This window comes from Bufo gargarizans, chromosome 4, assembly GCF_014858855.1.
Source record: "Bufo gargarizans isolate SCDJY-AF-19 chromosome 4, ASM1485885v1, whole genome shotgun sequence".
Taxonomy (NCBI): Eukaryota; Metazoa; Chordata; class Amphibia; order Anura; family Bufonidae; genus Bufo; species Bufo gargarizans.
This window is the reverse complement of record NC_058083.1, coordinates 410,139,935-410,164,983: the sequence shown is the minus strand read 5'-3', so window position 1 is coordinate 410,164,983 and position 25,049 is coordinate 410,139,935. Positions and strand designations below refer to the sequence as shown.

At 40.6% G+C, this 25,049-nt stretch overlaps 1 protein-coding gene across 17 annotated transcripts in view; it reads left to right on the top strand.

Annotated features, from left to right (window-relative positions):
* SYNE1 (spectrin repeat containing nuclear envelope protein 1) overlaps window positions 1-25,049 on the top strand; it is a 451,533-nt gene that overhangs the window by 327,649 nt on the left and 98,835 nt on the right. For 7 of the 17 annotated variants that reach the window (XM_044288568.1, XM_044288579.1, XM_044288578.1 and 4 more), the window contains 13 exons: window positions 4,919-5,086; window positions 6,621-6,782; window positions 6,875-7,069; window positions 7,349-7,522; window positions 8,605-8,796; window positions 9,913-9,960; window positions 12,401-12,532; window positions 13,376-13,482; window positions 13,998-14,154; window positions 14,263-14,397; window positions 14,887-15,042; window positions 17,005-17,214; window positions 18,416-18,517. In XM_044288568.1, the coding sequence (XP_044144503.1) occupies window positions 4,919-5,086; window positions 6,621-6,782; window positions 6,875-7,069; window positions 7,349-7,522; window positions 8,605-8,796; window positions 9,913-9,960; window positions 12,401-12,532; window positions 13,376-13,482; window positions 13,998-14,154; window positions 14,263-14,397; window positions 14,887-15,042; window positions 17,005-17,214; window positions 18,416-18,517 (1,938 nt within the window). The remainder of the gene's footprint in view (window positions 1-4,918; window positions 5,087-6,620; window positions 6,783-6,874; window positions 7,070-7,348; window positions 7,523-8,604; window positions 8,797-9,912; window positions 9,961-12,400; window positions 12,533-13,375; window positions 13,483-13,997; window positions 14,155-14,262; window positions 14,398-14,886; window positions 15,043-17,004; window positions 17,215-18,415; window positions 18,518-25,049) is intronic. The other 10 variants (XM_044288581.1, XM_044288570.1, XM_044288580.1 and 7 more) reach the window with 5 other exon arrangements.

Sequence of the window (25,049 nt, the reverse complement as noted above, 5' to 3'; positions counted from 1 at the left end):
TATTATATTAGAGAAATACTCAATTCTCTAGGTTTAGGGCATCCTCACACATACTGGTATTGCCACGGCTTCTGCGCCATTGGCCCTCATAATATGACACTACTACTGTCTCTCTATTTCTCTAAACCAACTTGTGTCTTTATGTGATCCAGAAAATCAAGGGTTGCACTTGTCTGGAAGATTTGTTTTGTCTTGTTATTATTCTTGTGTTTTTGTGTGTTCTGCCTGGTAACATATTAGCTGTTTTATGTGGTTGAAGGGCATCTGTCAGCAGATTTGTACCTATGGATCTGGCTGACATGTGTTGGTCTGTGTTGAGAAAAATTGTGTTTTAATATATATAAATGAGCCTCTAGGAGCAACAGGGGTGTCGCCGTTACTCCTAGAGGCTCTGCTCTCTCTGCAACTGCTGCATCCTATGCACTTTGATTCACAGTGCCAGGCAGTGAACACTTCATAGTACATTAGGCTGTCAAAGTGCAGAGGATGCAGCAGTTGCAGAGAGAGCAGAGCCTCTAGGTGTAATGGTAACGCCCCTGTTGCTCCTAGAGGCTCATTTGCATATATTAAAACATAATTTTTCTCAGCAATCCGGGCACATATGAACATGGGACCAACACAGATGCCTTCAGCTGCCAAGCGCACAAGTAACAGGTCAGCCAGTTTCATAGGTACAGATCTGCTGACAGATGCCCCTTAATAACTTCATAATCCAAACATAAGCAATCTTCAAAGAATCTACTGGACTATAGATTTGCCATTAAGTATTTACTTGAAATTCTCTTCAGGAAATGATTTTCTATTTAACTATGTGATAATCTAAGTTTCAAATAGTAAGCCTCATGCACACGGCCGTGTTCCACGGCCAAGAGCGGACCGTGGAAACCCGGACGGGATTCCTCCTGACAGCATAAGTACACGGCGTCATAGCAACCAATGACGCCGCGCGCTCATGCTGTCAGGAGGAATCCCGGCCGGGCTTCCACGGTCCGCTCTCGGCCGCGGAACACGACCGTGTGCATGAGGCCTAAAGCCTGCTGGGATTCCAGGTAATGCAGCAATAATATTCTGATGGTGAAAATCATTTTGCTTAGTATTTGCCTGCGCTCTAAGCATTTTATAAAGAACCACTGCACCATACTTGCCACTACTACCAGCTCGGCCAACTTTGTAGAGACCTAGAGAGCACCTACTTATGAGACATTGCACTAAAATTCAAGTATTCCAGGCAGAAGAAGCCGCTGCAAGAAATAGGTTAAACCAGTGGCCTTCAGTTAAACAGATTAGTATTTAAATGGCTGCAGACAGACCCTTGTTGTTCTGTCTGAGGGAAAGCCTCACTGCTCTAATGGAGATTACCTAGAGATGATTCTCCTGTCTATAAGCCTGCCCATCAGCTCCAGCAAAAGGCTGTCCCTAAGGCCTCATGCACACGACCGTTGTTCGCAAATTGACGATCCGCAAAACACAGATGGCGTCCGTGTGCGTGGACAGCCATTAATATAACTGCCTATTCTTGTCCGCAAAACGGAGAAAAGGACAGGTTATATTTTTTTTTTTGCGAACCATGGAACGGAGCAACGGATGCAGACCGCAACACGGAGCATGTTTTGCGGCCCCATTCAAGTGAATGGGTCCGCTTCCAAGCCACAAAAACTGCGGCTCGGATGCGGACCAAAACAACAATCGTGTGCATGAGGGCTAAGGCTACCTGCACGTCAGTGCAGACTGTCTTACCGAAATTCCATATGAATTTCTGTGCATTTCCGCACTAAATCCGCGTGTTACTTGTGGATTTGATGTGGTTTTGCCCAGATCTCACCCTTGCATATAAAAGGGTGAAATCTGCGCAAAGAATTGACATGCTGCAGATTTCAGAGTCTGTCAGTTTCCATTCTGGTACTGTATCACATTGCGTTTTGTTTTGTTTTTTCACGAGAATCCTCATGGAAAAATTATGCGTAATTGACAATGTGTGCAGGTAGCCTTATATACCCCTAATGTAGACTTACAGGCACTTAGGGGCAGATTTTTCTATGACAAGGCGCACGTCTCATCATAAATTAGGCGCATCCTCCTTCAGTCCATGGAGCCTATGACAGTTCAGAGCTGCCGTAGATTTCTGGCTTCATTTGTGCCAGAAAACTGTCATTAATGAAGACAAATTTGTTGGGGCGGCTGGCCATGCCTCCTCCTGCCGTTGCAACATAAATTCAAGAGATGCAACAACACATAGTCAGACCCAAGGGAGATAATAAATCTATTTCCCCTGTTAGAAAAACTGTAGCAAAAAGGTGACTAAGAAACCCCCCAGGAATGAAAATGTACTGTAAATTTACCCTACTTTTCAATGACTCCGCAGAGTGGTGTAGGCAAAAACTACACCAGCTCCAAGGTGGTATAAAAATTGATGTATAATTCGGATAGGGCTTTATGGCGTATCGTAGCACATTTTATGAATTATTGTAGCACATTGCGTTGCAAATAAGCGGTTTTGTGGTGCATGGTGTCGGAAATTCTCTTCACCGCTTTCTAAAACAGCTTCACAGAATCATACACATTTAACAACCCAAATCAGATATTTTGTGTAGGCACAATACATGTTCTATCTTTTTGCGGAACGGAAGTACGGGACTCTATAGTGCTTCCGTAGGGTTCCGTTCCGTGCTTCTGTTCCGCACCATTCCGCATTTCCGGATTCACTTCAATGGGTCCGCATCCGTGATGCGGAATGAACACGGAACGGTGTCCGTGTATAGCGGATCCGTAAATGCGGTCCGCGATACCACCACGGAGCGCACACGTTCATGTGCAGTAAGCCTTACTAGGAGTATCCCTTTAATGTATTGAACATCTCACTGATGTTGTGAATGATATCATATAAAAGTACAGTCAGTATAGTAAACAGCCCATTATTATTATTAGCCCAGACACTAGACTTATAGTATTTACCAGGGGGCCTCATGCAGTGCTGGTGTGCATCCCCTGAGCCCTAGGTAAATTCATATCATGCATTCTCCTTTAGTGTCCAACCATAAAGAACAGAAGAGCTGCTCCTTTTTTCCTTGTGGTGACACTATCTCATCTCCAGAAATTGTGAGGAGTATGTGCATATATGCAGGGGTGGACTAGCCATAGACCCTACAGGGAAACCCAGAAGTAAGTAAGTAATTATCTGACACTTCCTAAGATAATTAACACTAGGAGTGTCAATGACCTTATGTACATGGCTGGCGGCCACAGGTGCCCTCCTGCCTCCTGAATTGAACTGTATTTCCATGCTGAGACACCTGGAGGAGGATGGAACGTGGCAGTGTGGCACTGGCCACCACATAGGGATAGCGTCTGAGGAGGTATTTTGTGCTGCAATGTGGTATTTGGTTCTGCTAGAGCAGTATATGGCATTGCTGGCCCTATGTAAGCACGGGGAAGGCAGCGGTGGTCGCAGGAGTACCGGTGCCTTCTCAGACAACTGATCAGTGAGGGTCCCGGGTGTTGGAGGATAGGTCATCAGTTCTAAAGTCTTAGTTAGGAAAAAAGGAGCAGCTCCTCTGTTCTTTATGGTTGGACACTAAAGGAGAATGCAGGATATGGATTTACCTAGGACTCGGGGGATGCACACCAGCACTGCATGAGACCCCTTCATAACTCTAGTGTCTAATAATAATAATGATAATAATGGGCTGTTTACTATAAGTACCAAGACTAACTAAGTACCCAGTCGTCTGCCCCTGCATATGTGATTATGTAAATGTACCATATCCATTTGCAGTCTCCAATATTGAAAAGCTTTTTTTTGTCCAACCTGTTTTCACCTTTCTCATACATCAATGTACAGCGTCATACATACCCCTTTATCCGTCCCTGTCTGAATGTGGGCTGCTACATGTTGAGAGAGTCCAGGCACAATTTAGGACCCCACGATATTGTTTGTTTCTAGTTTTAGCATGTATACATTATTAGGGATTCAGTTTACTAAACTTAAAAGGTTTGTCCAGGATGTAACATTTAAAAAAACAGGGTCCCCTCTGGGATTAATAAAAACAAAAGCTTCCCGGGTCCCCTCTGGTCTCTACTTCCAGGTCCCTCTTGACACAATTTGTAGAAATAATCAGTCAGCACCCCGGATGAAGGTGGTGCTCATATCCTGGGTTCTAGGCCCGTATATCCAAGTAGAAGAAGTGGATCACCACTCACTTTTTGATGCTAATAATCTTCATGCTATTGCCATAAACAAAGTACAGGCAGATGTAACACGTTTCGGCTAAACAGCCTTTTTTCAAACAAGCATCATGCTTTTATTTTTTTTAATGTACCGGCTGAACATCCCCCTTTATGACTTGTTTTGTTCCTTTTAGTTTAGATTTTACAGTTTCATGTATGATGCCACTGGCTTATCAGTACTTGTATGTGACACATTTTTTTCCTGAAATATAGATAATTATGCACATGATCTAGTGATGATTTAAAAACATAAGTAAAATTTACAATAAAGCTGGGCGGCAAAAGTAAAAATTATCAGCTCCCGACTTGCAGTATTTTTTTGAACCAAAATCAGATGTAAAAAGGAACATTATAACAATGTAATACCAATTTTTCCTTGAATTCTTCCTTTGAAAATTTTTTATAAAATCTGTCCGAACATGTGCCACACATATGCCGTGATGTGGAACTGCTGCTCTATGGTACTCTTTTTTTATTGAGTACTGTAACATACTAACAATAGTAGGGTGACAAAAAAATTATACAGGGGCAATACTGAAAATAAATAATAATTAGGAAACATAATAAAAAGAAAAAAGACTGTAGAAAAAGGAAATACAGGCAATGAAAACACATGCTGTAGCATCAAGAACTAGCATGCATGCTTATGGTATGTGATCTGTTGAAAGTACCATGTTGTGCTTCATGCTCTTAGGACATTGCTTATTACCAGGCCTTATCTGCTGAACAGTTGCAGACGGATGCAGCGAAGATCCAACCGAAAACCAGTTCACCTCAAGAAATGTACGAGTCAGGGATAGAGATTGCTGCTAATGCCAAACTAGATGATCTTCAGCGCTCTTGGGAGACCTTGAAGAATGTGGTAGGTTTTTACTGTTTATGAACTTTGCATTATGTAACATGATGTTTACACAAGGAAACAGCCTCTTCTTCATTGGAGCTTCCATGTCATTCATACCCCACGTATTGACCCCCTCAGAGTTAATGATGTGGAAGTTCCAACTATGAAGATGTTGGAGAATATATGTTTAATTTTGGAAAAATATTAGCCTGAAGAGACTGGGCTGGTGAACATTACATTTAGGACAAGACTGGCCATGTGTGCTGTCCCCACTACTTATTTTACACAACAGTGACACTACATGAACTTTATTCAAAAATGTATATTCAACTCAGAAATATAATTATAGAAATCTGTCTTCAAAATCCAAAGTTTCTGTGTTACCAGTTTTTCAAACAATCAACATTTTTGTGATTCTTCAAGTACGCAAATTCTAAATTATAGTAACATAGTTTTAAAGCTGGAAAAAGACTTACGTCCATTCAGTTCACAATGTTATCCAGAGAGGCAAAAAAAAAACATGAGGTTGAAGCCAAATTGTCCTCATCTTAGGGAGAAAAAATTATTTCTGACTCCAATCAGGCAATCAGAATAACTCCCTGGATCAACGACCCCTCTCTAGTAGCTATAGCCTGTAATATTATTATGCTCCAGAAATACATCCAGGCCCCTCTTGAATTCCTTTACTGTACTTACCATCACCACCTCCTCAGGCAGAGAGTTCCATAGTCTCACTGCTCTTACCGTAAAGAATCCTCTTCTATGTTTGTGTACAAACCTTCTTTCCTCCAGACGCAGAGGATGTCCCCTCGTCACAGTCACAGTCCGGGGGATAAATAGCTGATGGGATAGATCTCTGTACTGACCCCTGAGATACTTATACATAGTAATTAGATCTCCCCTCAGTTGTCTTTTTTCTAAAGTGAATAACCCTAATGTTGATAATCTTTCAGGGTACTGTAATTGCCCCATTCCAGTTATTACTTTAGTTGCCCTCCTCTGGACCCTCTCCAGCTCTGCTATGTCTGCCTTGTTCACAGGAGCCCAGAACTGTACACAGTACTCCATGTGTGGTCTGACTAGTGATTTGTAGAGTGGTAGGACTATGTTCTTATCATGGGCATCTTTGCTTCATGGCATTTACATTTCTAGTAATTTCCAGATGACCCCTGGATCTATTTCCAAAGAATCTTCACTGAGTGTTACAGTGTACATTTATTAAAGATTTATTACTAAGTCTTCCTGCACATGGCTGGGTCCGTGTTTTGGTCCACAAACAACGGATTTGCAAAATACGGTCACCGTTTATGATTCCAAATTTTTCTCACCTCCAACAATAGAAAGGACTATGCTTGTCCTCAAAACTGACAAAAATTGAACATGTGGCCCCATAGATATGAATGTGTCAGTGCGTTATCTGCAAAAAATGACGAAAAATATAATCATGTGCATGAGGCCTAAAACTAAGAAACTCTACTAATGTTTATTTGAAGTATGTTTTATTTTAAATTTGTTACCTACAATGACATAAATTACGTATGTGTTACTTTATAAGATAAGTGAAAAGCAGCGTACTCTATATGAGGCTCTTGAACGACAGCAAAGGTACCAAGATTCTCTACAGTCTATTTCCACCAAAATGGAGGCCATTGAGGTCAAGCTGAACGAAAGCTTAGAACCCTGCAAAACCCCTGAAAGTCAGATGGCCGAGCACCAGGTGCGTGAATTGCTCATATGATTCGTTTACAAAAGTCAATGTAAAAATACTTTAGTCCATGAAACTGAACAGTGTTTTAATGTTCTTTTCAGGCTCTCATGGATGAGATCTTAATGTTACAAGAAGAAATCAGCAAGTTGCAGGCATCTTTTGCAGATGAACTCGTTTCAGAATCGTTAGATTCTGAGACTGCGGATCAGCTAGCTCTGCAATCCACACTCACTGTGTTGGCGGAGAGGATGGCCACCATCAGAATGAAAGCTTCGGGAAAACGCCAACTGCTAGAGGTAATGTGAAATTTAGTGAAGGCGAAGTTCATGTGCATTCAGGTGTCAACGTATTGAATGTTCTGTATTGTAGGTTTTCTATTATATTATTATAGTACATTCTTTTGTGTGGTTATCCTCTGCATAGAAGTCTTCCACAGACATGTATTGGGTTAGTCAGTTTATGATGTCAACTGCAGTACATTGGCTAAGAATGGGTTCTTCCTGCCAGAGGAAACAGCTTTCTAGTAATGTTTTCCAAAATGACCTAGTAATACACACAAATTGTTACATCATTAGGAAAAATTGAATGAACAGCTTGAAGAACAGCGTCATGAACAGGCCCTGCAGAGATACCGCACTGAAGCTGATGAGCTGGATCATTGGCTGCTAGGTGCTAGAGCCACCTTAAACAATGTGCTACGTGCATTGGAGCAGCCCATGGACATGGAAGCTCAGCTCGTTGATTGCCAGGTAAAGTCAATCAAATCAAGCTATTGTATAACAGAGAAGGTGACACATGACCATTCTGCAAAAAAAAATTGCTTTAAATTTAAACTTTTTGTGTATAGAATTAAAGGGGTTCTGCAGTTTTTTTAAACTGATGATCTGTCCTCTGGATAGATAATCATCATCTGATCGGCGGGGGTCCGACACCCGGGACCCTTGCAGTTCAGCTGTTTGAGAAGGCAGCGGTGCTGGCAGTAGCGCCGCGGCCTTCTCGCTGTTTACCGCAGGCCCAGTGATGTCACGACTAGTATCAGTGGCCTGGGCGGGGCTACGCTCTGTTCACTTGAATGGAGCTTAGCTGCACCCAGGCCATTAATACTAGTTGTGACGTCACTGGGCCAGAGGTAAACAGCAAGAAGGCCGTTGCGCTACTGCCAGCGCCGCTGCCTTCTCAAACAGCTGATCGGCAGGGGTCCAGGGTGTCGGACCCCCGCTGATCAGATGCTGATGATCTATCCTCAGTTTAAAAAAACTGCAGAACCCCTTTAAACATAAATTGTAATTGATTATTAATGTCATATCACCTGCATTTCTAAATGACTGATCAATCCAGTTTTATTTCCGAATTTGGCTCATTGCGTAGGTTGCAGACATTTTTGGGAAGATACAAATCCCAAAAGAAAGAAAATCCCATGAAAGAATACCCAGTTACAGATCTGTATATGCAGGTTAATCTGTAAAGCGGATTATGTAGATATGCTCAGTCATTCACAAACCTCTGAAGGGCTTATCAGTGTAACACATGGCTCATTTGTAGAAGAGAAGACTGTCTAGTGGTTGCTGTATAGGGTGCAGATGATCGACTTGAAGAATGATGGAATGATGCAGTGTGCGAGACCGTTTCTTAGACACACCACATTTCTAACAAATTCAGACGTTGATCTTTACATGTGGTGAACATTCGATGGATCTACAAACACAAATGACCGTCATTTCTTTTTGGTTTTGTTGGTCAGAAATGGGCTTTGGCAGTCAAGTGCCAATGTTGACAAGGATCCTTGTTTTATAAAATGTTTGAATTTGCGTCTTTGTTTTCTCTGCTGCAGAACATGTTGTTGGAAATTGAACAGAAGGTGGTGGCTCTATCTGAGCTTTCTGTGCACAGTGAGAGCTTATTTATGGAAGGGAAGGCCCACACTAAGGAAGAGGCTGAACAGTTAGCTATGAAGCTGAGGACATTAAAGGGAAGCCTTCTGGAACTGCAAAGGGTTCTACAAGACAAGCAAATTAGCATTCAGGTACAGTTCTCATAACTTTTTTTATTAATGATCCGTCAAATGATTTTTTGTCATTCTCCTTTGGTTTTAATGTAAACGGATTTGGAATTCTGTGCATCACCACCTAGAGTTGTATCCTTAGATAAATGTGAGAGTCATATGTCGGTACATAACAGTGAAGTTTTTTACATACAGAGATAACATACATATTGTACAAGTCAGTAGCGCAGTTACTAATGAGCTTATTTTCGTGAGGGGCCACTGAACATTATTTCAAACTCCAGGGAACCTATGTTCTCAATACTACCGCCAAGAAACTTGGTGAAAGAAAGTGGATTCTTGCAATAATTTAGTATTTTTGCTTAGATTTGCCGACTTCTTTTCATGGCCAGCATCTATGAACAGGCTATGTTTACCATGCCTGTAATAAAAAGGCCAGCTCTTGCCCCTGCTTTATTCTTGGAAACCACTGATCAGGTTTTAAAAGGGTTGTCTCACTTCAGCAAGTAGCATTTATCATGTAGAGAAAGTTAATACAAGGCACTTACTAATGTATTTTTATTGTCCATATTGCCTCCTTTGCTGGCTTCATTCATTTTTCCATCCATTATAAACTGCTCATTTCTAGGGGTTATGACCACCGCAGCAGCATGCAAGTGCACTCTCCCACGGTCCCAGCCACCAGAGAGCTGGTGCTTTTTCCTATAGTGTGCGAACACGGCCACTGCTGCTGGATGACAGGGTGGTCATAAACCCTGGAAACGAGCAGCGTATGATGTGATGGAAAAATTAATGAAGCGATCAAAGGAAGCAATATGGGTAGTAACAATACATTAGTAAGTGCCTTGTGTTTATTTTCTCTACATGATAAATACCTTGAGACAAAACCCTCACTGTCTTGGTTCAGAGGACTCTCTGGGGGGAATCCCTGCATTAGCTACTACTGTACCTTTATATTGTTGTTTATAACATGAAGAGCTACTAAAAAGTCCTGCACTAACCCATGACAACTGTAGTGCTAGACATAGTACATATACATCGCATAGAGTAGAATAATATTTCTTGTCATGTTCATAGTAAGTAGCATTCAGTAATGGATCTCTTTAACAGCACGTCTGTGTCTTGCTTGTTCCATAGGCTAAGCTAGCATGGGGCGAGATGAAAGCACACAAGAAAGTAGAAAATGTAATGAACATGTCTGTTTTCTGGTTTGGGAAATGCCTGCTGTTTGATCTTTTTTCTCAGGGTGTGCTGTGCAATGTTTCACTTCCTTAAAATTTACACCTTTAGGCCTCATGCACACGATCATATCAATTTTTTTTTGTTGCCCAAATTGCAAATCTGCAAAAATGGCTACCTGCCTTGTGCATCCTACATTTACCCTTATGTTACAAATGCCTATTCTTGTCTGCAAAATGGACAAGAATGCAACATATTCTATTTTTTTGTGGGGCTGCAGAACGAACATATAAATGCGGAAAACACATGGTGTGTTGTCTGTATCTTTTGCAGTCCCATAGAAATTAATGGGTCTGCATCCGATATGCAAAAAAATGTGGATAGGATGCGGAGTGAAAATATGGTCACGAGCATGAGGCCTTAACCAATAGTAATAATGTCTTTTACCTAATCAGCTAATAATCTAAGCTAACTGATTTTTGATTTTGTGAATCAAATTTACGCAAAAATTTACTGTGTCAATTTTCATTTTCTGTTAAATCATTTATACTATAGTGCGAGCACTGTGGCGTGGAGTTTAGAGATTTCTCTGTCTTTCTTCAATATTTCAATAAAAGCAATTGGCTTTTCCATGCTCAGTCAACCTCTGCCCGATATCCTGCCCAGCACACTCTGCTGCTTTATTATTAGATTGAGGCATTAGATATTTTATTAGATTGAGGCAGTCAATAATAAATGTCAGCTGCCAATGCATCTGTTTGGGTCATATATAAGTAGTGTTGAGCAAAGCGAATCATTCGAAGCGGAATTTGGTCTGCAGTTTAGGAAAACTTTGATACTAAACTAATCTGAATTTTCTTGCACTTCGTGGTAACGAATCTTGTTTTCCTAAAATTACGGCTGCACTTATTACAAAGCAAAACTAAGTGTAAAAGAAACAAGCCCGGGAATGCAAGATCACCCTATAAAACCCTCATCCCGTACAGTCTCCTCCATTGTCTTGTGAGCTGAACATAGGGAGAGACGTGGCAAACGCTCATGTGCTAGGAACAGTGTTGCTGAAAATTATTAATAGAAGAATATAGGCAAGGAAGAATGCGGGGAGAGTCCAGGTAGACTTATGCTGCATCAGTGTTATTTATTTATTACTACCTTTACTTATTCCTACATTAGCCGTAAACTAAGATATGTAATTCAATACCAATAAGATGGAAGTCTTTATTATACCAGTGCCAGCGTGCCAACCAATACCACCCAGTCTGCACTCCTTAGAGGGGCCAGGTCTTAATGATGACCATCCTCATCTTTTGCTGGCTTTACTTCTTCCAAATCATCCTTCAAACTCTCCATGTCCTAGAAAAGTCAGCAAGATGCAGAGAGAGGAGGAGCTGGATGTTCCTGATAAAATATGCTCATCAATATTAGATAATGTGGGAAAGGAGGAAAAGCAGATGGCAGAAGAAGGGCTCCCACCTGTAGGACAGGAGAGCGGTGGGGTTGGAGAAGTGCGTATGCCAGAGCTGATTAATATTCCATATTTACTGTCAAATAACCTGCAGGGGATTGCAGGCCAGAACAGCAATAATTTGCTTATTGTGCCATTGCAGAGTGTCCTGGGTATACATGATTTACTAATTAATTCGGAACAAATCGAATTTCTTAGCTAACTTTGGCAAAGTTGCCGAATCAATTTTTTCAAAACTTCACTCATCTGTAGTAGTAAGAAATGAGCATTGTGCTGCTTTTGTTTGGTAGCCATACAGTATATGCAGTCTCTGTATAAAAGTACATTAGTAATAAGGCAGGTTTTCATTATTACATCTCGATTCCTCATAAACATGTTGACATTGAAATATAAAAACACCTGTTAAAATAGATAGTTTTCATAAGTTATCTCGTTATTAGTGAGTTGTGATCCTGGTCTACAAAAGATTTAAAAGCTCGGTAAAGTTTACCAACACTATGAGGGTGTTCGTAATAAGAATCAGTAGACGTGACTGACTGATCTCTTCTGCCTTACGTCACGTAATCTGAATTAGAAGCTCTGACGTGAGCCTGTGAGTGAAGAGATTATTGTGTTTACACCACAGCAGGAAGCTGCAGAATCAGCTGGGTACACCATGTATTTCCTGGTTTGTCCTATAATCTAACCTTGTGTTTTAGGGAAAGCAGGTCAAAAAGTAGGTCTTATAGGGAGGGTAATAGACACCCACACTAGACAGCCCACTAATAAAACTGTGAGTCTGGAGGGGGCACCAGTCTTTGTCTAGCTAAGAGACATAGAGCAAGTACACTGTGAAGTCTCAACAAATCAGTAGAGATAACAGTGGAAGACGCAATATTTGCTACAATACCTCTTCTTCTACGAGCAAGAGGAAAATGGCCTACTGAAAGTCTTAGGCATGCCAAGTGCTGGCCTTTTCATATTTTATTTATATTTGCTCAGGGGACGTTCCATGAAAAAGAGGAGTCTGAAGCAGAATTATCTTCTTCACAAAGCCCCAGCGTCCAGGAATGGCTTGCTCAGGCACGTACGACCCGATCTCTACAAAAGCAGAACAGTCTGCAGAAGCAAAAGGTAAAACCCAGTGAACTTCTATACATTTTTGCTGAATTATCATTTGCATATTATTTTCTAAAATATATTACAAAGTTCACTACTATCACCTAGATCAGTGATGGCTAACCTCTGGAACTCCAGCTGTGGTAAAACTACGACTCCCAAGATGTACACTTGCTTGGCTGTTTTCACAACCCCATAGAAATTAATGGCGCATGATGGGAGTCGTAGTTTTACCACAGCTGGAGTGCCAGAGATTTGCCATCACTGACCTATACTATTGAATTATGAAAAATAAAAGTTTAGGTATGCTTTAATAATCTCGGACAAGCCCTGCAATAGCCCGGGACATGCACAGTGATGTACAGGTGTATGGAGCATCCCCTCTGCAGCCAATCACTTCCATCAGATGAGGACAGTGATTGGCTGCAGTGGTCATGTGCCCTATCCTGGTACACCCCCGTTGCAGTTTGCAAACAAACAGCAGCAGAAGAACCAGACCAGCGCTGCTGAGAACAATGCTGAAGAAAGGTGTGAGTATAAGATGATATTTTATTTTAGGCTCCAAGATTTTTGATTATTTCAAGGAAACCCTTTAAGTAAAGGGCTTAAGGCCAGGATACATCTGTGCATGGTACGTTAGTGAAAGCATCTTGGTGGTTTGTATAGTCGTAGATACTACACCTTGTATAGTTATTATTGCCTTTGCTGTATACCTCTTTGTGAGCTATCATATGCTTTTCATATCGGTCCTAGTTCCCATATCCTGCTCACAGTGAAGTTTTTTTAAGAAATAAGATACATTTCCGTATATATATAGTACGATATAAAACACTTTTTGTTTTTGGTGCTGTGTATTAGGAACTGGAACAAGAACTTGCTGAGCAGAAGAAATTATTGCAATCAGTTGCAAGTCGTGGAGGTGAAATAATTAATCAGCAGACAACCAGTGATCGGTCAAATATCAGGTATGGTGTTTTCTTCTATTTATATGGAAATTGTAACTGATGGGTTTACAGGATTTATTTGTCATTCAAATCTTTCCTCTAAGCTTAAGGGCTGTATTACACTGCACAATGTTCATTTGCACCAGTCTGATTACACATGCTGATGCAAACTACCGCAGTCGTTCCCCCTTCATTTAGTTCTGTTGATTTTCGGCCATACGCCTAATTACACAGGGAGACGTGCTACTGATAACCGGGCATCTTTCATCATGGTGTAAGATGTGAATTTGCCAACAAATCGGCGTTTGTTCGGTTATGGCAATTATCGGGAACAGGCATTCCTATGAACACCTGCTCCCAATAATTGCCCAGAAAATCATGTACTTGAACAGGTCCTTACTTTCTTAATGGAATTTTTTAGATGGTAGGGATCTTTTTAGGACATCTTTTTTAAGGATTGTCAATAGGAATTTTCCAGTAAATATTGGATCACTTTACACATATTTATATGTATATTTCCTTTTCTTTTGACATAGTGAGGGACCCGACTCGTTATCTAGGGAATTAGGTTTGGAAGGTGTGAAGCCAACATCACTAGACCAAATGAAAAAGAAATGGGAAACCCTGCACCAGGAACTCTGCACCAAGGAAAAACTAGTGCAAAATTCCTTACAACAGGAGCAAGAGCAGCCGGTAATTATGGAGGACCTACATCCACAAACAACTAATAGTATAGTGCAATGTTGGAACTGTTAAATTTTACTTCATCTTTCTAAACTAAACTATGTTTTTCACTCCAAGCAGATGTTCAACAAGACAAACAGAGTTATTTCTGGGGTGCCTTTTTACAAAGGAGACAAACAAGTTCAAGATAAATCAGAAGTTGCCAACATTTTGGACGGGTTAAACCAAGCACTGGAAGATGTATCTTCTCAGGTATATAGTGCTAAGAAGTAGAATCTTAAACGGATTAATATTTTCTGGTTACCATTTCCTCTGACAAAACCCTCCAAAATATAGAATAAAAAAATCTTATTTCACATATACTTTAAAGAAGTCAGCAGCACTGTAGTGTTAAGGTGCAATTCCTGTAAGAGCAGGTCTATAGTCCTCCACACCAGATAAATAAAAGATGAGGCAGAACGCCAATTAATACACGCCTTTAGTCAACCATGCGTCATCCTCCCCCTCAGGACGTCAGGGGAGAGGAGGAGGATGCCAGGCACAGCCTACAGTAGGAGCACGCAGTGGAGAAGAGGGAGGAAACCTTCACAGCTTAGCGGAAGTACACAGCGTGTAAGGGCGCCAGACTTGTGCACTTTCAAAACGAAAACATTGGATACATTTACACATACACAAGGGTATATACGTCCTTAGTTTCATGCAGATAACATTTAACATCATGATCTTTATATGTTTCCTCAGAATGGATTTGGGGAAAAGAAGATTCTCCCTGTAGAGAAGAAACTTTATGAAGCTGTTTCAGCCACCTCCACCTGGTTGGATGATGTGGAGGAACGTCTTTTTGTGCAAACTGCTCTTCAACCAGAACAGACAGAAACTGGCCTTTACAACCAAGAGGTAGCTTTGGCTATATTTTATCAAGATAATGACCCATGTTTAGTGATGTGATTGTTGTAAATTGTCACAGTTTGGTGCAATTTGTTGCATCTAGTTTTATGGAGAAAAGAAAAAAAAGGAAAGAATGCGGCTTAGAGGGGAAAGGGGCTCGGCCTCAGTCTTGACATTTTGCACCAAAATTGTGCACTATTCTGGAGTAATATTTTTTTGCAAAGTAAGCCATCCAGTAGTTGATATAAAGTCAGACAAAAGTACCATCCGGTAGGAAAAAAGGACACGCATCTCATCCACATGCCATGCATTGAACTTTTGCTCATAAGCATTATTTAAGAAACACAAACACAAGGCACTTTGTATACATTTTTATCAAATGGACTCTTTCAAGTGCGTCCGTGGTGCAGCAATAAATGTGAATGCTGCCACTGCAATACGAAACCTGCAGACTGCCCCAGCAAGTTAACAGCACCCCTACCATAAGGCTAAACCCCCTTAGCACAGAGCCAACAGCTGCCATGCTGAACTGCACCACGTGACCAGATCTCAAAAGCTCACTTTTCCATGTAGTCTCAAACGATGTAGAGTGGGGCTATATGGTTAAATTGGCGCTCACATCTGTTGCACGACTAATGATCGCTGTGTAGCAGTGCAGCCACTGAATGTGGACGTCGCTCGGCTCACAAGTTGCTATGACGACAGCGCTAGAATCACAAAACATACCAAAACGGATGACTTTCTTGCCATTCTGGGGCTGCAAAGCACCTCTTCTGGTGGTTAAAACACTGTCTACATTGGGGTAAATGTTTCTAGCTAATACATTCAACCTATCATTCAACATAAGCCACTGTGATAATTTTGTGAAACTTAATATTTTAAAGTTCATACACATAGAAAAGCAATACAATAATGCAAAGTGTAAGCACAGTCATGGATTGTAGATACAATACCAGTAGTCAGATAAATGGCCTTTATTCAATTCAGGTCGATGACATATATAGGCTGGTACTGAGCAGCCAAATGAATGGTCTTGATGTTCTTTGCGGTGATTGGTCGTATATCCAACAAACAATGTATCTGGCTCACTGTGTGTCTAGAAAGCCTAGGTTTGCACCAGGTCAGGAACCCGTGGCAATCCAACAGCTGTGAAACTGCAACTTCCAGATGGCACATTTACTTGCCTGTTCTGGAAGTTGGAGTTCCTAGAGGTTGCTGATCCCCGGGCTACAGGATTAGTAAACCTGCCCCACAATAAAGTTTCCGAAAGTGGGCATGGTATAACAAATACTAAAATGTGCCAGCATTAAAATGTAAAATCAATAAATTCACAGTGTCATCACTGGTATACACCAGCATTTAGGAATGCATAGTAAAGATACAGAAGTCATCATATGTCAGTCTTGGGCAGTCAAGAAGGTTTCATCTAATATTAGTCAGAAAAACTAAGACCCACATGCCAGAATATTAAGATATAATGCAGAGTGCAAGACCACTAAGGATAGGAGTTCTGCAGTCATGACAATAGGGTCCCTATACCCCATGTAGGCCTCTCAAAATGATCAAAGCCGGCACTGGGATATGCGTGGCCACTCCACTTATTCCTAGCCTATCTCGAGAACTCTGATAGAGATGAATGGAGCAGCCGTGCACATGCCAACCGGCCGCTCTGTTACTTTTGGGAGGCCTCCATGGGGTACAGGATCACAGTTCTCATGAGTGGTAGAGGTCCCAGCGGTAGGACCCCCACTGATCTAAAAGTTATCCCCTATCCTCTGGACTGGAATACCCCTTTAATCCTGCAGAGAGAAATAATTTAGAGAAATATTTTCCCACCATGAGTATATGAGATGCCACTTGGCACTGTTTTAGAGATATTTTGGGGTACAGAAGATGGACGACTTTTCAACTATACAAAATTACAGTACAGTACCAAAGTTTTCTCACATTTAGTATCTGCTTAATATACAGACTTTAGCAAAAGACATTAAAGAAATGACTGAAGAAATGGACAAGAACAAGACTCTGTTTTTTCAAACATTTTCAAGCAGCGGAGACCACCATGAGATCATTGAGGATACCTTATATAGTCTTCTTGGAAGACTGAACTCCTTAGAGTCAGTGGTCAACAACAGATGTTGTCAGATGAAAGAAAGACTACAGGACCTTCTAACCTTTCAGGTATGATGTTCACCTTTTGTTCCTTTACTTCAAGTATTTGCATCATCAATATTATTTTACTGCTTTCAAAAACATTGCATTTGTATCTGGCTCATGTCATTACAGTGCTACTTGTCATTGTGTTGGGTATACAATTAGTTCTATATGTGTATCCTCTGGAATTCATAAAGATGGCAGGGTTAATCGTTTAAGTTATATCAATTGTCTCCTCTGTCTTACTAAGGTCCGTTCCCCCATCCAGATGGAGGGGCAGGCTGCACATGTGCCCTGCCGCTCCATTCATTCTCTATAAGACTGACAGAAGTAACCGATCGTTGTACTTGGCTACAGCTCTTAACTCAAATTTCTTAACTCATCGCGTTATCTTGAGACAAAAGCCATTGAACAGCAATTGAAGGTGTTTGATTAACGCATTTAGTTTAGATAACACATCTCATAAATCATGAGTGTTAACTCTACTACATCCGTATCTCAGGCAGTCCCATTGCAGCCATTTACAGGCCATAGCAGACTACTGCCACAGGCAGTAATTGGCTGCAGCACTACATTTCTCTAGGTGTAATGGCAACGCCGCCACTGCTCCTAGAGACATGAGCATGTTTTCCGCTCATTTGCACAGGGCAAGGGCATTGTTTGGAGATCTGGCGACGTACTCTGTATGGGAATGCTAGGCCGAGGCTTCCCCCTAGCCGGTAAGCCGGGTGACATCACCGGCACTAATCGATGGGCTTTAGCGCTGTCCTAGCCTGTAAAACGACCTCCGCCTAGCAATGTAAACAAAAAAGCCCTTGCCCTGCGTGATACAGTGCAGGGCAAGGGAGAGCATTGGAGCATGAAATGCTCCGATGCTGATGACAGAGGTGCTGAGTAGGCAAAGAAGGGCTTGTGTCTGGGTTCAGCTCTGAACCCGGACAACCCCTTTAATACAGAAGTTGGCAGTGATTGGGAGTATATGTCATTGTCTTGAGTATAGGCCCATGTAAATGAGCCTTTAGTTTTTAATCCTGAACAGCCTAACCTTTCAGATTAGCCTGTGATATGATTTATAATCCTGGCACGACTACTGTGGACTGATGGTAAGATACAACAAAACAAGTAAAATAAAGTAATTTATCATATTGGGTTCAGAAATAATAGGTTACAGTAGGGTCTCAGATTCAGTTAAACAAGCAATAAATTCATATAAATGTTTTTTTTGTAGAATGATCTGAAGGTACTCTTTACGTCTTTGGCCGATAGCAAATACATTGTACTGAGCAAACTAGCAGAAGCAGCTGAAAGGCCAGCCAAAGACCAAATGCAGGTAATTTATGCATATAGTTTTAATGATAAATAACAGTGGTGATGTTATCAAGATATTATAAAAATTTCAAGAAGATAAAAAAAATCTTGAAATTGTATATTGGGTGCTGTCATACATAGTTCTGTGCGGTGCATGTTTTTGGGGGCAAAAAATGCTTTAAAAAGCAGCCAGTGTTTTTTTTTTTATGTATTTTTCAGTCTTTTTGCCTATATAATTTGTTTTACCACCTGGCATTTTTCTGTGCCTTGCATTTTTATGCCACTTTCTCTGTAGAGCAGTATGGGGACATACATTGGTACAAAAAATGCCATTCCAAATGCCACTAAAAATTCAACACAAACCTGGCACAAACCCAATGGGTGTCTATGGGACAAAAATGCCAGACAATGAAAAAACTCCAGACCCATGTTGTGATCTTGTGACACCATTACAAGAAAAAACACGTGTGCTGCATTTGCTATATGTCCCATCCTGACCATACAACACAGATGAATAATTTGCCTTGATAAATTAAACATTATTTTGTTGCCTAAAAGCCTAACCTGATCAGTGTTTTTATTGCATTTTTGAAGTATTTTTGGAGCTTTCTGCCCATATAGCATTTTTAATGGATTTTTTAAAGAAATGTATGTGTCCCCTGTCACTGTATGGGAAAAAAGCTTTGATAAAAAAAAACAGCATACAAAAACAGTAGGCCATACAGGAAAAAATGCCAGACTCCATGCATGCTGCAATCTGAAAAAACAAACAAACACCATTAACCTGAAAAACGCACCTCAAGGGTGAAAAATTGCCACTACTGAAAGACACCTGATTGTCCTATGTTTTAGTACAGTATTTCCTATAGACTTCTATGTAACTTCTGAAACTTACTTTTTTACCTAAAAAGTATAAAAAAAAAACTGCAATAATATTTGTACCAACATCCCCCTAACCTCTGAAAAACTCCGGAAAACTATGTGTAGAACCAGTCTAACAGTTGAACTAGTCAATTTTTGGATTGTTATGAAAACCACAAGACAGAAAAAAAAAATGCCTCAAAAATAGTTTAAAACACACTTCTCAAAGTGAGGCTTTTTTTTGGCTGTTTTTTGCCCAGAAAGCACCAGGACCAAAACTGTGGAACTAAAGGAAAGGATCATCATTTATATAGCTCTTGGAATACATGTTTTATGTGCACTCCCTTCTCTGTCTGTCATTTTATGCTTTTTAAAGGGGTTGTTTGCTTTTGTAATTTATGTAATTGTGCAGTGCCAAGGTATAAGATTTGGATGCATCTAAGGGATTGTTTTATACATTCCACCAAGTATTTGTGTTGTCTTCTTTTTTCCTTCTTGCACTTTATCTTGTGTCTGTGTAACTTTCTAATTACTAACAAAGTGCAAAACTCAAAGCAGCCGCAAACATTTATACTCAATCCTCGTAATAAAAATGATCATCTCAAAAAAAAATAAAAAAATGAAGCGTACAAATTCACCTTGACTAATAATCTATAAATCTATCACATGGTGTGGAACAACACCCACAATGAAATAAGGTGATTTCCCCCCCATAATAATTACTTTGCTAAAGAAAGCATATGCTTACCCAAGTTTACAGCAAGTTATGATTTCTGAGTATAGCATCAGTAACAAGGTCACATACATATAGACAAGGTAAATGAAGAGTAATGACTGGGGCACCTTAACCGCCTAACAGTTCTGCCCAAGCACAGCTCGAGGCGCGGGGGGGGGGGGGGGGGGGGAGGGGCTTCTCATATCTCTGCATTGGTAGGAGCTAGAGATATGGATCTCTGTACAAGCTTTTATATACGGGTAAGACCAGAAACACAATATCAGCAGGATATCAGCAGGAGATATCAGTTAGAAATCTGGTCTGGAATAAAGGTGGTAAAATCTGCATTTACTTTCACTTTTAGCTGTATTCACTGCCATCATGATTTCTAACAAGACAAAGCCCATATCTCTAGCTGCTACCAATCCAGAGATGTGAGCAGCAAGAACTGTCTTCACCCCTCCCTCTGCTGCTGGAGCACTTTGGCAGAACTGTTATGAGGTTAAAAGTAGGGTAGCTATAGACCACAGAGTGCCCCTCACCATCTGGAAGCAAGATTTTCCCATAGTGCACCTCAAAGGCTTTGTTTGGAATGGACCCCATTACCATGGCAGAACTTGGGTTTACTCTAGTGAGCTAGTCCAAGTGGCTATGTTTGTTCCATATATTAAAGATCAGAAACCATTCAGTGTGGCAGACATACAGTGGTAGGGAACATCTGCAGTGGTGCATCTACTGGTGTACATTCCCAGGACGCCCAATCCTTGTATGTTTCATGGTGGGGTTACAGTAGTACTGAATGTTTTATGCTGGGCTGCTGCGTGTGCTGCACATTTCCTTTTTTATGAAATCACCTTCTATATCTTCCTGTGTCTGACTTTTGAAACACTTTTTTGTTGCATTTCATATTTCCAGGGATTCTGTCCTTTTCTTCAGTCTACAGGAACCCTCTACCAAATGGGTCGCGTTCCACGATATCGTTAACTTTGTTCGTAACTTTGTCATACATGCTGTAGAGGTTTTATCTTCTCTATGTATATGTGCTTCTTTATCAAATATGTCTTCTCTGTCAACTTTGCCTCAGTGTTAGAAGCCAATTATTATACCACATGTAAATCAGATACAAACAGTACTCCATGTAAAATACAGGTGCCAGTGTTTTGCTAAATTGATTACTTAAAGGGGTTCTCCATGAGTTTAATATTGGTGACCTATCCTTAGGAAAGATCATCAATATCAAATCAGTGAGGGTCCAATTCCCGCTCAAGAGATTCCTCTGTGAGTCGGAGTGGAGAGACACTAAGATTAGGTGAGCCTGTCTTCTCTGTGCACCACATAGACGGCCATTTATTTTAATGGCTCCGATGTACAGTATTATTACATATTCCCTCTCTATGCAATACTTTGTGTGTCATCTGGGCACATATTTCTCAGACATTTCCTCATATTTTGCTGTCCCATAACAATATAAGAGGATGATAGGTCAGTTTCATAATGGACCCAATATTTGCGTATTAAATTTGACCACAACTCAAATTTTTATCTTCACACAGATTTTTAATAAATCACTATTCATTTAAAGGGGTATTTTCAGCCCAGACATTTATGGTTTATCCACAGATGTGCCATAAAAGTCTCCATTCATTTCTATGGGAGTTATAGACACAGCTGAACACATGTGACCACCTCTTTATTTATTCTTGGCTAGGATGTAGCGACCAGCGGCCACCTCACAGGGGTGGGGAACACCCATTCTCTACATAGGTTTGGGGTTTCCTGATGTTAGATACCATAAATGTCGAGAGTATCTTAATGCATTTTTTGTATATTCCATTGTACAGGCTTACATGGTTTTAAGGTTTTATAGCATAGCTTTGTATTTTTTTCTGTTCTTTGTACATTGACAGAGCTCTTTATCTTATAGTTATCACCGTTAAATGGTGAGCTATATATTTTCTGTTTTCTTTAATAAATGCACCGAATAAAAAGACCACCTGTCTGCTTTCTGAGTATGAAATTGTTAGTGTCTGTAGAAGAAGCAACTAAGGCGGAACTGTGCAAAGGGAGAATATATTATCTGTTTCTAGAGAACCATGACAGTATGTCGAGCTGGCTTTTCTCCATATATATTGTTGTATGTGTTAGTACTCACTAAGCAATCATGCTTCAGCTAAAGATATCTGGGCTTTTACGCTGACCCTAGTGTTCTGATTTGCAGGACAGAATATACTGTACGATATTTAGAACTGTATACATTTTTAAAATATTCTTTGAATATAGCTTATACAAGGAGATCAACAGTTTTTTTTAATAAAAAAAAACTAATACAAAAATAAAAGTTTAATAAAAAATATTTTGCACAGTCATTTGACCTCTTAACTCATCAAGAACCTATAAAAAGATTACAGTTAATTAAAGCACATTGGCAAAATGTTGTGGCCTTAAAAAAGCATTCCCACAAGTTTTTATTCTCTGACCTGTTAGAAAGGTAGGTACCAGATGTAAACTGTTGTGAAGGTAATCCTCTTACCAGTGACTGTATTTGTAAGTTATAACCTCCCTTCTGATCCTCAGCTGTGTCATGTGATCAGCACTCCCACAGCATCTTATGTGTGGACAGGAAGCTAGTTTATCTATGTATTCCTATGGGAGCCTCAATGTCAGTCTCATAGGAATGAATAGATAAGTAACTGACTTCCTGTCCTGTCTGTTGGAGAGCATGGAGTTGGTCACATGACACAACTGAGAATCAGAAGGGAGGTTATAACTTACAAATACAGTGAAATACCTATCCTCAGGATAGGCTATAAACATCTGATCGTCAAGGGTCCAACACCATGCACCTCAGCCAATCAGCTATTACCGCATAGCTGCATCAGAACTACACTGCTCCGTCCATTTTCTAGTGGATGGAGTTGGTAACTGCAGCACTACTCCCATTTACTTTAGGGCCTTTATAGGTGCAGGGTTATCAAACACTCTGGATTATTGGATGTTCATATAAACACTATTGTAGAGAACATCCAAAATGATCCTCATAAATGGTTGTCCCACCTCAGATCTGTGAAATTCCCTTTATTAGATTCTAGATCATCCATATTGGATTACCAGAATTTTTGGGCTACTAAAGATTCAAAGTGTAGCCACACATTAAGACGGATTGTCTGCTTTGAATGACCCCCTTAAGTCGTGCCTCCCCTTCCCCACAACCAGCTGATTGTGAGGCCAGAACTGGCAATGAGCCATTACAAGACACCCATTGAAATCAGGAGTCCCACTGAGGGAGAGCTGTTCTTTGAAGTGCCTCCCTGCTTGGACCAATCATGGGGACAAGTCTACATTCACACGTAAACTGTATTTATCCTAATAGGAATTATTGTAATTGGTTTTCCAAAGGCAGAAAAGAAGCAGAAGTTGAACGATTTTTGCAGGAACAAGGAATGCTGAATTTGGCTTTTATTTGTGGGGGAGGGAATTTTTTTTTTTTCTAAAGTGCACAAAATGTGTTAAAAATTAAAAAGAAGCATTACCTCACCAATTACATATTGCTGCCATTCAAACACTGCTCCAGTGCTGGAAATGCCTACTAAACCAATTACTGGCCTCAGTGATGACCCCTTCCCTCAACCAGTGATTGGCTGAGCAAGCATCTCCAACAATTTCCTGTGTGTCATGCCAGGAGCAGAAGAAGGTGGATAAGCATTGTAATGGCAGGGGATCGGCAATGTATTGCTTCTTTTATATTTTTAACCTGATTTGCCCATTTTTAATAAACATTTCTTTATCTTGGAAAACACTTTTAAAGTAGCTAGGCCATCAATATCTGATCCGCAGGGGTGTGATCTCCCACACCCTGGCCAATCAGCATCAGACGTCAGCTCCAGGGCTATAGCTCTGTACACTGTGTAGTGGACAAAGCTGGTTACTGCAACAGTGCTCCCATTAATGCAAGCAGCGCTGCAGTAACTAGTTCTGTCCACTACACAATGGATGGAGCTGTGTAGTCATAACGTCAGCTACTTAGAAAGAACCGACTTTGGAGGTGCGTTGGAGGACACCTGGAAGCAGATATTGCTGGCCTATCCTGAGTTAATACTGTATATAACATGGGAATGGAGGACCACACGCTGGCTTTTAGTGTGACACATGCTTGGAATACCTATACAAATAATATCTCTTAATGTAAATATAATATTGGTAAAGAAATGACTTAAACTGCCATAGAAACGTCTATGGTGAGTTAGTGTTACATTAATGGTTGGATATAAGCAATATTTGGAACAATAAGTGGTAATAGTCACAATTTATCTTTTATAATAAATCCTGACAGTACGGTGTACACATTTAAAGTTGCAGTAGAGCATACGTTGTCATTAATATTTTTAGGCTTCATATTTACTGAAAATTCAGCTTCAAGCCAAACTCATACTGTAAGATTTAGCAAAAAATCTTCCTGGGTACTTTCATACTAGCGTTAAAGTTTTCCGGTATTGAGTTCCGTCCTAGGGGCTCAATACCGGAAGAAAATGCTTCAGTTTTATCCTAATGCATTCTGAATGGAGAGCAATCCATTTAGGATGCATCAGATTGTCTTCCAGAACACTTGCATTAAAATGTATTAGTGCCGTATCCGGTACCAAGTGTTCTGGAAAACCTGCGCAGACCTTTAAAAATGTGAAAAAAATTAATACCGGATCCGTTTTTTCGGATGACACCGTAGAGACGGATACGGTATTTCAATGCATTTGTCATCCGGATACGGAAACAAATGCTATCCATTTGCATACGGATTTATGGATCAGGCAGGCAGTTCCGGTGACGGAACTGCCTGCCGGAATCCTCCAACACAAGTGTGAAAGTACCCTTATCTGGATGACATCACCCTTGAGAACCCCCTCTTTCAACTATTAGGCTCTAGCTGAAGCCTGCGTTGGGCACAACAACTGATCAGCACTGGAATGAGCCTCCTGACAGGCAA